General features: G+C 41.2%; 1 protein-coding gene across 1 annotated transcript in view; it reads right to left on the bottom strand.

Moving 5' to 3' along the window:
* LOC133577163 (uncharacterized) overlaps positions 1–12,809 on the bottom strand; it is a 29,004-nt gene extending 16,195 nt beyond the window's left edge. Inside the window, exon 1 of the mRNA XM_061930781.2 lies at positions 12,566–12,809. Within this exon, the coding sequence (XP_061786765.2) occupies positions 12,566–12,722 (157 nt within the window). The 5' untranslated portion in view covers positions 12,723–12,809. The remainder of the gene's footprint in view (positions 1–12,565) is intronic.
* Positions 12,810–15,546: the final 2,737 nt, after the last annotated feature.

The raw sequence follows: 15,546 nt of genomic DNA, 5'->3' as shown, positions 1-15,546 counted from the left end.
GACAAAGGACCTCGGTAGCACGGCAAGCAATGGCGGCAGTTTGTTCCCGCAGACGAGCGAGCTAAACCCCCTGGATGTCTTGGCTCACACCGTCCCTTATGCTCAAGAGAAGAATATCGACCCTAGCTTCCCTGGCCTGCTGACATCAACTCCAAAACTGGACAGATCAGCTTTCAGGAAAAGAGCGCGGATGAGGGTATGTCTCCAGAATATATTAATTGATGAAAATTGGGCTGTCTGCACTCTCAAAGTGCATGTTGTTGCCAAATGTATTTCATATGCTGTAAACCTAGTTCATAGTTGTTAGTTTCCTTTAATGCCAAACAAACACATACCAATCGTTGGTTAGAAGGCGATCGCCGAATTCGTCCTCGCTTTCTTTCGTGTCGCTGGCTGTCGTGTCGTTTTCGTCGGTTTCGCTTGCATACGGTTCAAACCGATATGGCTCAATAGCTTCAGTTTCTTCTTCAATTTGGTTTTCGCTACCTGCCTCCACACTACAACCATCCGTTTCAATACATGCGTAATCTGTTGAATCGCTTAAGCCGCTGAAATCCGAGTCTGAATCCGAGCTAATGTCGCTATAGCTTGCTGTTCTTTCCGCCATGTTTGTTTGTGTTGGCTTCACTATGTGACGTCACAGGAAAATGGACGGGTGTATACAGAGGTGTGGACTCGAGTCACATGACTTGGACTCGAGTCAGACTCGAGTCATGAATTTGATGACTTTAGACTCGACTTGACAAAATGTAAAAAGACTTGCAACTCGACTTAGACTTTAACATCAGTGACTTGTGACTTCACTTGGACTTGAGCCTTTTGAATTGACATGACTTGACATGACTTGCTACTTTCCCCAAAACCCAAAGATGAAAAAGTTATTCGGGAGCGCTCCGTATTTTTCGTTGTGTACTTGTCTATCAGCGTTGCGTGTGTCAGCTGGTGTGCTGTCAGTACAACAGCCAATCAAATTAGATCTACTTTGTTTTCATCACACAGCATTCATCCAATCAAATTGCAGGACAACCAACGAAGAAGACATGTCCAAACCACACGCCAGTGAACAAAAAATGATACCTAAAATACTTTCGTTCGGGTATAAAAATTACGAGGTGGTCAACACAAGACGGTTTGCAGTATGCAACACATGCGGTTCGAAAATGACTGATGGAGAGGCAACAACTTCCAACTTCGTCCGGCATTTGAAGTTGCACAAAGAACGGTAAGTTTTGAATGTAAGATAACGTTTATTGGCTAAGTAACGTGACTTTTATTTGCTGTGTAGTTAAATCAGTGAGGCTGTAAACTCACTGCTAACGTTATAACGTTATTGCAAACACGGGAATCTGTTGCAGTTCACTACCTTATTCATACTTTTTGTTCAGTGATTTTTTTTAAGCAGGGTTACGTTAGTCAATATATCACACGTAACGTTAGACGGCGGTCAGCAGCACCGCATATTTTAGCCACCTAAAAAAAGACAAAAATAGTAAAATAAAGGTCAGTTAAAATGTATACTATATTATGAATAAGTGTACCGTTTTAGCTAGCTTTCTGACATACTGTTGGTTGTTTACCTCAGTGGTCCCCAACCACCGGGCCGCGGCCCGCTACTGGTCCGTGGATCGATTGGTATCGGGCCGCACAAGAAATATATATATCTTTTTTTTCTTTTTTTAATTAAATCAACATAAAAAACACAAGATACACTTACAAGTAGTGCACCAACCCAAAAAAACTCTCTCCCCCCTTTTGTTCTGGGCATTGAACATGAAGACTCTTCCTTCACTGTTCCGAGTGGCCATGAGAGTCTTGGCAGTGCCTGCCTCCAGTGCTCCAGTGGAGCGAGTTTTCAGCCATGGTGGCATCATACTACGCCCCCATCGTGCACAAATGACTGACAGACTCTTGGCTAATTTGGTCTTTTGCAAATGCAATGCAGCATAGGGCCCTGACATATAAAAAGTACAACTTTTTTGTTATGTTCACGTATATGTCATGTTTTTTCAATGTTAACACTTTTGTACAAATAAGTACATTTGCACTTTATTTTTCAATGTGTTTGTTCTGTAAAGGAATGAGTTAATGTTTAAAATGACTGGTTAATAGTGCTATTATGAAGTGCAATGTCAGCACAATTTTCTTTCCTGCAATTTAAAATGCACTTGTTTTAATAAATAAATACAGCGTTTGAAAAGCATACACAATCTGTGTTAATATATTAGTCTGTGGTTAAAAGGACTTGAAAGGACTCGAAACTCAAAATGCAGGACTTAGGACTTGACTTGAGACTTTCCAGTCTTGACTTTGGACTTGACTCGGGGCTTGCCTGTCTTGACTCGGGACTTGACTCGGACTTGAGGGCAAAGACTTGAGACTTACTTGTGACTTGCAAAACAATGACTTGATCCCACCTCTGGGTGTATATAACGATGGTTAAAATCAGGCACTTTGAAGCTTTTTTTTTTTAGGGATATTGCGTGATGGGTAAAATTTTGAAAGAAACTTCGAAAAATAAAATAAGCCACTGGGAACTGATTTTTAATGGTTTCAACCCTTCTGAAATTGTGATAATGTTCCCCTTTAACTTTGTTGTTGCCTCTTTTTGCACTGCTCTCCAAATCTAAACATTGGAACTATTTAACTGGCCTCAACGAAATGGACAAGATCTTGGGTTTAGGGGAACCTGCTTGTCCTGACGGAGCGGTTGTTGTTGCTGGACACACCACGGACTCTTGGGAGAAGAAGGAGTGAAGATATCTACCTATTGGGAATGATGACAATGTCATGTCTGTGTAATCATGTTTTGTCTTAGTCATGTTTTGTTTAGTTTCTGGCTTTTCACTCCCTCGTCTTGTTTGCATGATTACCCATTAGTTTCACCTGTTCCACGTTTGGACTCATTGTGCACTCTTGTTTATCACCATAGCAACCCATTAGTTTTCACCTGTCACGTCACGCACCTGTTTCACGTTTTGAGTCACGCACCTGCTTTCACTACTAAGTTCATTCTTTTCAGTTTGTCGTTCTGACGACCTCACATTTATGCTTCTGTCCATTCCTGACACTTCTTTCCATGTCCATCCTTCATGCTACTATTTTTGTCCAAGCCAAGTAAGTTTTCGTGCCATGTTTATAGTCTTTTTGGTTTCATAGTTTGTTCTCCGCCATTGTGCGCGCCTTTTGTTTACTTCCTTTTTTTGTAGCTATAGTCTTTAAATAAAAATGTACTTACATTCCCGTCTCGCCCGAGCCAACTTTCCGTTGCATCCCGGAAAAGCTAACACCCAAGACCAAGTTATGACAGACAACAGGACATCTGCTGATTGGAGTAAGCGTTGCTCTGGTTTGTCCACAAATTGGAAGTTGCTGGCAGTCTTCAAAGTACCCCAAAGCTGCCCCAAATGATTGGAGGATGCGGGAAGAACTGTGGACACTCTTGTGATTTTGGATCACATCGGACTGTCTGCCCCGCAGGTTTGAGGACCAGTCATAGACAATTTAGAGTGAAAAGCACATTTTATTTTCGCTCGTATACAAAACATTCTAACTTGGATTGTTTCCCTGGCTTGGAGACTCTCCTGAAGGACAGTGCAGTGAAAACACAACAAACTCCCTTCTTGTCTCTCATGGACACACACCTGTTGTTGTTGACTTTGGACTAGCGACTGCACGACATCAAGGCCGCGGAACAGAGACACACTGCAGGCTTACACACATCCACAAAAATATACGCCACACACATACATACCCCACCGCCACCCAATCCAACGCCCTCGACGCAAATCCCATAGGGGTGATGAAAGGATGGTCAGCGCCTGAGAGCTGCGGCCTGCCACCATGACCCCGCACTCCCTCCCCTCTGTTGCTAGATATCTTGAGATGTACGTTGTAATATGTATACCGTATTTTCCGCACTATAAGGCGCACCTAAAAACCACAAATTTTCTCAAAAGCTAACAGTGCGCCTTATAACCCGGTGCGCTTTATTACGATTCCTTTTCATAAAGTTTTGATCTCGCAACTTCGGTAAACAGCCGCCATCTTTTTTCCCGGTAGAACAGGAAGCGCTTCTTCTTCTACGCAAGCAACCGTCAAGGTAAGCACCCGCCCCCATAGAACAGGAAGCGCTTCTTCTTCTACTGTAAGCTACCGCCCGCCCCCGGAAGAAAAAGAAGCGCGCGGATATTTCGTTTCATTTCCTTTGTGTGTTTACATCTGTAAAGACCAGACTACAAAATGGCTCCTACTAAGCGACACGCTTATAACGCAGAATTTAAACTTAAGGCAATAAGTCATGCCGAAGAACACGGAAATAGAGCAGCAGCAAGAGAATATAACATAAATGAATCAATGGTGCGTAGGTGGAGGAAGCAAGAAGATGACCTGCGCCAGGTAAAGAAGACAAAACAGAGTTTCCGAGGGAACAAAGCAAGATGGCAACAGTTGGAGGACGAACTCGAACAGTGGGTTGTTGAGCAGAGAGCAGCAAGCAGAAGTGTCAGCACCATCACTATTCGAATGAAGGCAACAACGCTAGCAAGCGAACTTCACCTGGATGATTTTAAAGGTGGTGCTTCTTGGTGTTTCCGGTTTATGAAAAGACGCAATCTCTCCATCCGCACACGGACCACTATTTCACAGCAACTGCCTAACGACTTTAAAGAAAAGCTGGCTACTTTCCGTGCATATTGTAAAAACAAGATAGCGGAAAAAAAGATCCGGCCAGAGAACATTATCAACATGGACGAGGTTCCACTGACTTTTGATATTCCTGTGAACCGCACTGTTGATACAACGGGAGCACGTACGGTGAATATTCGCACCACAGGGAATGAGAAGTCGTCCTTCACTGTGGTTCTAGCTTGCCATGCTAATGGCCAGAAACTTCCACCCATGGTGATATTCAAAAGGAAGACCTTGCCAAAAGAGACCTTTCCAGCCGGCGTCATCATAAAAGCTAACTCGAAGGGATGGATGGATGAAGAAAAGATGAGCGAGTGGTTAAGGGAAGTTTACGCGAAGAGGCCGGGTGGCTTTTTTCACGCAGCTCCGTCCATGTTGATATACGACTCTATGCGCGCCCACATCACAGATGGTGTCAAAAAACAAGTGAAGCACACAAATACAACACTCGCCGTCATTCCGGGTGGATTAACCAAAGAACTCCAACCGCTGGATATTGGTGTCAACAGGGCATTCAAATCACGACTGCGAACGGCGTGGGAACAATGGATGACCGAAGGCGAACACACCTTCACTAAGACGGGCAGACAGCGCCGGACGACATACGCCAACATTTGCCAGTGGATCGTAAATGCCTGGGCAGATATTTCGGTCACAACTGTGGTCCGAGCTTTCCGGAAGGCAGGATTCACAGAACTACTGGACAACAACAGCGACACTGACTCCGATGACTTCGACGAGACGGAGCCGGCCATTTTGGATCCCACGCTTGCGCAACTTTTCAATTCGGACACCGAAGACGAAGAATTCGAAGGATTTACGAATGAAGAATAACTTCAGAAAGTGAGCGCTATGTTTATTTTGTGTGTTGTGACATTAACGTTCGAGCAACATTATGTTGCTATTGCTCTACACCATTTTGAATTTTACTATGTTTGTGATTGCACATTTGTACATTTTGGGACAGAGTTGTTAGAACGCTGGTTTTCAATATATTATTAAAGTTTGACTGACCTATCTGACTGTTTTTTTGACATTCACTTTAGCGCAGCGTAGGCGCGGCTTATAGTCCGGGGCGGCTTATTGGTGGACAAAGTTATGAAATATGTAATTCATTGAAGGTGCGGCTAATAATCCGGTGCGCCTTATAGTGCGGAAAATACGGTATGTGCTTTGCTATGGAGGTTTTTTCCCACTCCAAACTGGGCCCCCTTAGGAGCCCAGTCTAGATTGTATTTTTTTACTCATCCTTCCCAAGCGTTATACCTTTTTCCCCATCTTTACGGGGTGCCTTGTGGCGACCCATCAGCGTTCCTGTTCTGTAACCCTGTACACTGTTTGTTTGTCTAATCTTGAACGGGTTTGTGCTGAAAACAAAGTTTTGTTGTACTTGTGCAATGACAATAAAGACCTATCCTATCCTATTTTATCCTATTGCAACCAAAAACACCCGGCTGTTATTTTTGTACAACCCTTACTTGGTCCATTACCTCACCGTCACCTTCAGCACCATATGTTTTACACGTTGTCACTCGCAATATTCACTTTGCTTACATTTTTGTCATTTAAATTTAGTTTACTTTTGGTGTAAAGAAGAAAGGAAAGTGATGGGAAAAATTACACCTTGTGCAGTGTTAAAGGGGAACTGCACTTTTTTTTTTCACCCATCATTTACCATACCTATGTAAGAAAAGAAAACATGTGTTGTTCTTTTTTTTAAAGCATTCTGTTTTGTAATATACAGGTAAAAGCCAGTAAATTAGAATATTTTGAAAAACTTGATTTATTTCAGTAATTGCATTCAAAAGGTGTAACTTGTACATTATATTTATTCATTGCACACAGACTGATGCATTCAAATGTTTATTTCATTTAATTTTGATGATTTGAAGTGGCAACAATTGAAAATCCAAAATTCCGTGTGTCACAAAATTAGAATATTACTTAAGGCTAATACAAAAAAGGGATTTTTAGAAATGTTGGCCAACTGAAAAGTATGAAAATGAAAAATATGAGCATGTACAATACTCAATACTTGGTTGGAGCTCCTTTTGCCTCAATTACTGCGTTAATGCGGCGTGGCATGGAGTCGATGAGTTTCTGGCACTGCTCAGGTGTTATGAGAGCCCAGGTTGCTCTGATAGTGGCCTTCAACTCTTCTGCGTTTTTGGGTCTGGCATTCTGTATCTTCCTTTTCACAATACCCCACAGATTTTCTATGGGGCTAAGGTCAGGGGAGTTGGCGGGCCAATTTAGAACAGAAATACCATGGTCGGTAAACCAGGCACGGGTAGATTTTGCGCTGTGTGCAGGCGCCAAGTCCTGTTGGAACTTGAAATCTCCATCTCCATAGAGCAGGTCAGCAGCAAGAAGCATGAAGTGCTCTAAAACTTGCTGGTAGACGGCTGCGTTGACCTTGGATCTCAGGAAACAGAGTGGACCGACACCAGCAGATGACATGGCACCCCAAACCATCACTGATGGTGGAAACTTTACACTAGACTTCAGGCAACGTGGATCCTGTGCCTCTCCTGTCTTCCTCCAGACTCTGGGACCTCGATTTCCAAAGGAAATGCAAAATTTGCATGGTTGGGTGATGGTTTGGGGTGCCATGTCATCTGCTGGTGTCGGTCCACTCTGTTTCCTGAGATCCAGGGTCAACGCAGCCGTCTACCAGCAAGTTTTAGAGCACTTCATGCTTCCTGCTGCTGACCTGCTCTATAGAGATGGAGATTTCAAGTTCCAACAGGACTTGGCGCCTGCACACAGCGCAAAATCTACCCGTGCCTGGTTTACGGACCATGGTATTTCTGTTCTAAATTGGCCCGCCAACTCCCCTGACCTTAGCCCCATAGAAAATCTGTGGGGTATTGTGAAAAGGAAGATGCAGAATGCCAGACCCAAAAACGCAGAAGAGTTGAAGGCCACTATCAGAGCAACCTGGGCTCTCATAACACCTGAGCAGTGCCAGAAACTCATCGACTCCATGCCACGCCGCATTAACGCAGTAATTGAGGCAAAAGGAGCTCCAACCAAGTATTGAGTATTGTACATGCTCATATTTTTCATTTTCATACTTTTCAGTTGGCCAACATTTCTAAAAATCCCTTTTTTGTATTAGCCTTAAGTAATATTCTAATTTTGTGACACACGGAATTTTGGATTTTCATTTGTTGCCACTTCAAATCATCAAAATTAAATGAAATAAACATTTGAATGCATCAGTCTGTGTGCAATGAATAAATATAATGTACAAGTTACACCTTTTGAATGCAATTACTGAAATAAATCAAGTTTTTCAAAATATTCTAATTTACTGGCTTTTACCTGTACAGCAAGTGCGGGGCGGCTCGCAATGAAGCTAATGGGAGTCCTTTAAAGCCCTCGAAAATGTTACAAAAACAATTCGCCATTTACATATTGTGACCTGAATATCAACCAAGTATGGGCAACATTGTTAATGTAAGAACTAACGCACAGGAACTACTTTTAGCAGCACCTATCCAGAAATCACAATCTATGATTTTTTAACAATTTATTGGGTGATACAGCTGAAAATAAGTATTTGAACACCTGTCTAACAGCTAGAATTCTGACCCTCAAGGACCTGTTAGTCCGCCTTTAAAAGTCCTCCTCCACTCCACTGTATTATCCTGAATCAGATGCACCTGTGTGAGGTCGTTACCTGCATAAAGACACCTGTCCACCCCATACAAGCAGTAAGAGCCAAACATTCAGCATGGCTAAGAGCAAAGAGCTGTCCAAAGACACCAGAGGCAAAATTGTACAACTCCACAAGGATGGAAAGGGCTACGGAGAAATTGCCAAGCAGCTTGGTGAAAAAAGGTCCACTGTTGGAGCAATCATTAGAAAATGGAAGAAGCTAAACATGACGGTCAATCTCAATGGGAGTGGAGCCCCATGCAAGATATCACCTCGTGGGGTCTCAATGATGCTAAGAAAGGTGAGGAATCAGCCCAGGACTACACGGCAGGACTTGGTCAATGACCTGAAAAGAGCTGGGACCACTGTTTCCATGGTCACTGTTGGTAATACACTAAGACGTCATGCTTTGAAATCATGCATGGCACGGAAGGTTCCCCTGCTTGAACCAGCACATGTTAAGGCCCGTCTTAAGTTTGCCAATGACCATTTGGATGATCCAGAGGAGTCATGGGAGAAAGTTTTGTGGACAGATGAGACCAAAATTGACCTTTTTGGTCATAATTCCACTATGCGTGTTTGGAGGAAGAAGAATGATGCATACTAGAGATGCGCGGATAGGCAATTATTTCATCCGCAACCGCATCAGAAAGTCGTCAACCATCCGCCATCCACCCGATGTAACGTTTGATCAGGACTGCACCCGCCCGCAATCCGCCCGTTGTTATATATCTAATATTAATTAAAAAAAAAAAAAAGGGTGAAAACTACGCGAATTGCACCTTGTGCAGACAAGATTTTTCGATCGGACACGGAGGAATTAGCGATGTAAAAGACCACGTTGGGACAAAAAAAACACAAGTCTAATGCCGTTGCTAGCGATACAAGTGGAAAACTTTCAACGTTTTTCGTCGCCCAAACAGATTCTTTGGATGTGATAAGTGCTGAAGTTTTATTTACGGAGGCAATAATTGAGCATGGACTTCCAATCGCACTGGCTGATCACATGGGACAGTTAATAATGTAATGCAACCTTTAAAAATCATTACGCGGTGATCGCGGTCCCAAAAATAAACTTTTCTTGCATGATAATGTCAAGAAAAATTCGCTTTATATTACTATAGAGTCCTTTTAACGAATGAGTTTGATGGTTTATCACAAACCTTAAATTAAAGAAGTCCTTTGTTCTCCTGCACCATGCATGCGCAATCCTGTCGGCTGTATTTCACAGCACGACATACTGTTAAAAGTGTTTATACTATTTATGCTTTCAATTAACAAATTGAAGTCTTGTGAAAGGTTGACAGGATAACTGGCATTAACTGTCAAAATAATTTCAAACTATTGAAGTTAGCTTACAGAATAAACATGTCAATCAACCCATATGATTTTTGCTGTAATATTTTTGTTTTGAAAAGTCACTGTGACTGATAGAAAAGTGATGGTTTTAGCAACATTTTAACCTGTCTGAATGCTAATAATCATTTTGCGTCGGGGGGCGAAGCCCTGAACCCTCCACCAGGACTTTGTCCTGGACCTACCGGGGCCTGCGGCCCTTGAACCCCTGTTACGAGCCCCCGGCCACGGGGGTGGCGGGCAGGTAAGCTGCTTACCTGCTGCGCGTGACGCCGGCCGCGGCGAAAGCGGACGAGGCGGGGTGTCGGTGCGGTGGGCGCGGTAGTGAGCCTGGACGTGCGTCGGACCCTTCTCGCGGATCGCCTCAGCTACGGCTCCCGGTGGGGCCCTCTCGGGGGAAGGGGCCTCGGTCCCGGACCCCGGCGAGGCGTCCCTTCTCCGCTCCGTAAAAGTGTCCATCTCTTTTCTTTTTTTTTCTTCTGTTGTGGCATATGCTGCAGGTGCCTGCTCGTTTTTCGTATGTGGGTAACAACATTTAACTATGTATATATATTTCCCAATTGGTTTAACTGCCACCCGCAAAAAAAAAAAAAAAAAAAAAAAAAAAAAAATATCTAATTAATCCGCCCGACCCGACCCGCGAGCGGATAAAATCTTATTTTTTTAAATTTCATCCGCCCGATCCGCGGATAATCCGCGGACTCCGCGGTTGTGTCCGCAAACCGCGCATCTCTAATGCATACCATCCCAAGAACACCATACCTACTGTGAAGCATGGGGGTGGTAGCATCATGCTTTGGGGGTGTTTTTCTGCTCATGGGACAGGACGACTGTATTGTATTAAGGAGAGGATGACTGCAGCCATGTACTGTGAGATTTTGGCCAAAAACCTCCTTCCCTCAGTCAGATCATTGAAGATGAGTCGTGGCTGGATCTTCCAACATGACAATGACCCAAAGCACACAGCCAGGAAAACCAAGAAGTGGCTTCGTAAGAACCATATCAAGGTTCTAGAGTGGCCTAGCCAGTCTCCAGACCTAAATCCAATTGAAAATCTTTGGAGGGAGCTGAAAGTCTGTGTTACTCAGCGACAGCCCAGAAACCTGACTGATCTAGAGAAGATCTGTGTGGAGGAGTGGGCCAAAATCCCTCCTGCAGTCTGTGCAAACCTGGTGAAGAACTACAGGAAACGTTTGACCTCTGTAATTGCAAACAAAGGCTACTCTACCAAATATTAATGTTGGTCTCGACTACTGTAACGTATTATTTTCGGGTCTCCCTATGTCTAGCATTAAAAAATTACAGTTGGTACAAAATGCGGCTGCTAGACTTTTGACAAGAACAAGAAAGTTTGATCATATTACGCCTATACTGGCTCACCTGCACTGGCTTCCTGTGCACTTAAGATGTGACTTTAAGGTTTTACTACTTACGTATAAAATACTACACGGTCTAGCTCCGTCCTATCTTGTCGATTGCATTGTACCATATGTCCCGGCAAGAAATCTGCGTTCAAAGAACTCCGGCTTATTAGTGATTCCCAGAGCCCAAAAAAAGTCTGCGGGCTATAGAGCGTTTTCTATTGGGGCTCCAGTACTATGGAATGCCCTCCCGGTAACAATTAGAGATGCTACCTCAGTAGAAGCATTTAAGTCCCATCTTAAAACTCATTTGTATACTCTAGCCTTTAAATAGCCCCCCTGTTAGACCAGTTGATCTGCCGTTTCTTTTCTTTTCTACTCTGCTCCCCTTTTCCTTGAGGGGGGGGGGGGCACAGGTCCGGTGGCCATGGATGAAGTGCTGGCTGTCCAGAGTCGGGACCCGGGGTGGACCGCTCGCCTGTGCATCGGCTGGGAACATCTCTGCGCTGCTGACCCGTCTCCGCTCGGGATGGTGTCCTGCTGGCCCCACTATGGACTGGACTCTTACTATTATGTTGGATCCACTATGGACTGGACTCTCACAATATTATGTCAGACCCACTCGACATCCATTGCTTTCGGTCTCCCCTAGAGGGGGGGGGGGTTACCCACATATGTGGTCCTCTCCAAGGTTTCTCATAGTCATTCATATCGACGTCCCACTGGGGTGAGTTTTTCCTTGCCCGTGTGTGGGCTTTGTGCCGAGGATGTCGTTGTGGCTTGTGCAGCCCTTTGAGACACTTGTGATTTAGGGCTATATAAATAAAGATTGATTGATTGATTGATGTTCAAATACTTATTTTCAGCTTTATCACACAAATAAATTGTTAAAAAATCATAGATTGTGATTTCTGGATTTTTCTTTTAGGTTATCTCTCATACAGTGGACATGCACCTACCATGAACATTTCAGACCCCTCCATGATTTCTAAGTGGAAGATCTTGCAAAATAGCAGGGTGTTCAAATACTTATTTTCTTGACTGTAAGTCTTGCCTCTCACTTGTACAGTAAAAGGTTGTGGCCATAAACCTAGAAGTTGGTCATCTTTGACAGCCAACTTAGACCCTGAGATGGCAAAAAAATACATAAAAAGACGGTCGTTTTAATCCATTTTTCTTAACCAATCGCAAGGATTTCCAAATATTCTTCATCTTAACAGGAAGACATTAAAAACCTATCAGTCTTCATCCCAGACAGAGCAGACATTGTACAGTAAGGCAGGGTTTCCCGCAGCGCTTTGTTGCTAAGGCTGCTTAGGCTGCTGCCCCCGCGACCCGACCTCGGATAAGCGGAAGAAGATGGATGGTTGGATGTATGGCTATGAGGTTTTTTTCCCCCTTGCCTGACGTCATCTTAATTATATATTGACGTTACAGTGATTTATGATCGAAACTACCTTCGTATATTAGCAAGAGAAAGTATTTCCATGTGAACATACCTTCAACGCGTAACACGATTGGGGCCTCGCTAACAGCTTCCTTAGTCTCTCTTGTTCGAGAAAGTTCCTCCTCGTACGACGCTATCGTCCTTTCGAAAAGCGCGAATATTTCATCAGCTGCCGCCATGAGTCTCTCCTTTATCAACACTTGCAACATCGCGTGGGTGTTTTTAATTCTCTGTCAAGCAGGAGCTTTGTCTCAGCTCGTCGAGCTAACTTTCGCTTTTGTCTTCTTCGATGATAGTTTACGGCACCCCAAGCACCTGCGAGTGCTGCCACCTTGCGGCAAAATCGAAGACTGCTCGAGATGAATAGAATAGAATAGAAAGTACTTTATTGATCCCTGGGCGAAATTCAGCACCACAGTTCTCTCACAATAGACAATAAACATTTAAGTATTTTTACATGTGAATAACATAAATACAGTCTATTATACAGCATTATTCACATGTGAATAACATAATACAGTCTATTATACAGCATTATTCACATGTGAATAATATAAATACGGTGTATTATACAGCATTATTCGCACGTGAATAATATAAATACGGTGTATTATACAGCATTATTCACATGTGAATAATATAAATACAGTCTATTATACAGCATTATTCACATGTGAATAACATAAATATAGTCTATTACACAGCATTATTCACATGTGAATAATATAAATACAGTCTATTATAAAGCATTATGCACATGTGAATAACTTAAATACAGTCTATAATACAGCATTATTCACATGTGAATGACATAAATACAGTCTATTATACAGCATTCTTCACATATGAATAAATTAAATGCAGTCTATTATACAGCATTATTCACATGTGAATAATATAAATACAATCTATTATACAGCATTATTCACATGTTAATAATATAAATACAGTCTATTATACAGCATTATTCACATGTGAATAATATAAATACAGTCTATTATCCAGCATTATTCACATGTGAATAATATAAATACTGTCTATTATACAGCATTATTCACATGTGAATGACATAAACACAGTCTATTATACAGCATTATTCACCTGTGAATAATATAAATACAGTCTATTATACAGCATTATTCACATGTGAATAACATAGATACAGTCTATTATACAGCATTATTCACATGTGAATAATTTAAATACGGTGTATTATACAGCATTATTCACATGTGAATAATATAAATACAGTCTATTATACAGCATTATGCACATGTGAATAACTTAAATACAGTCTATAATACAGCATTATTCACATGTGAATGACATAAATACAGTCTATTATACAGCATTCTTCACATATGAATAAATTAAATGCAGTCTATTATACAGCATTATTCACATGTGAATAATATAAATACTGTCTATTATACATCATTATTCACATGTGAATAACATAAATACCGTCTATTATACAGCATTATTCACATGTGATAACATAAATACAGTCTATCATACAGCATTATTCACATGTGAATAACATAAATACAGTCTATTATACAGCATTATTCACATGTGAATAATATAAATACGGTGTATTATACAGCATTATTTGCATGTGAATAATATAAATACAGTCTATTATACAGCATTATTCACATGTGAATAACATAAATACAGTCTATTATACAGCATTATTCACATGTGAATAATATAAATACAATCTATTATACAGCATTATTCACATGTGAATAATATAAATACAGTTTATTATACAGCATTATTCACATGTGAATAATATAAATACAGTCTATTATACAGCATTATTCACATGTGAATAACATAAACACAGTCTATTATAAAGCATTATTCACATGTGAATAACATAAATACAGTCTATTATACAGCATTATTCACATGTGAATGACATAAATACAGTCTATTATACAACATTATTAACATGTGAATGACATACATACAATCTATTATACAGCATTATTCACATGTGAATAACTTAAATACAGTCTATTATACAGCATTATTCACATGTGAATAACATAAATACAGTCTATTATACAGCATTATTCACATGTGAATAATATAAATACAATCTATTATACAGCATTATTCACATGTGAATAATATAAATACTGTCTATTATACATCATTATTCACATGTGAATAACATAAATACCGTCTATTATACAGCATTATTCACATGTGATAACATAAATACAGTCGCTAACTGTGGCATGAATCGAAAAAAACTTACTTGACATGGCATGAAGTGCGCAGAGGTAAACAGAGTGAGAAGCAGAAAGTCAGGGGTATGATGTCGCCAGACAGACAGCCTGGCAACTGGAAGCTTAAATAATAGTGACATGATTAAAGACAGGTGCGTGAGTCGTGAAGGCAGGTCAAAACTAATGGGTTGCTATGGTGACAAACAAGAGTGCACAATGAGTCCAAACGTGGAACAGGTGAAACTAATGGGTAACTATGGAAACAAGACGAGGGAATGAAAAGCCAGAAACTAAAGAGTCCAACAACTAAACAATACAAAATATGACATGACTAAAACAAAACATGATTATACAGACATGACATGAATAACATAAATACAGTCTATTATACAGCATTATTCACGTGTGAATAACATAAATACAGTCTATTATACAGCATTATTCACGTGTGAATAACATAAATACAGTCTATTATACAGCATTATTCACATGTGAATAATATAAATACAGTCCATTATACAGCATTATTCACATGTGAATAATATAAATACAGACTATTATACAGCATTATTCACATGTGAATAATATAAATACAGACTATTATACAGCATTATTCACATGTGAATAACATAAATAGAGTCTATCAGAGGTGTGGACTCAAGTCACATGACTTGGACTCGAGTCAGACTCGAGTCATGAATTTGATGACTTTAGACTCGACTTGACAAAATGTAAAAAGACTTGCAACTCGACTTAGACTTTAACATCAATGACTTGTGACTTCACTTGG

Source organism: Nerophis lumbriciformis, linkage group LG03, assembly GCF_033978685.3.
Source record: "Nerophis lumbriciformis linkage group LG03, RoL_Nlum_v2.1, whole genome shotgun sequence".
In the NCBI taxonomy this organism is placed as follows: domain Eukaryota; kingdom Metazoa; phylum Chordata; class Actinopteri; order Syngnathiformes; family Syngnathidae; genus Nerophis; species Nerophis lumbriciformis.
The sequence above is the reverse complement of the archived record's forward strand: the minus strand, read 5'-3'. Positions and strand labels throughout refer to the sequence as shown.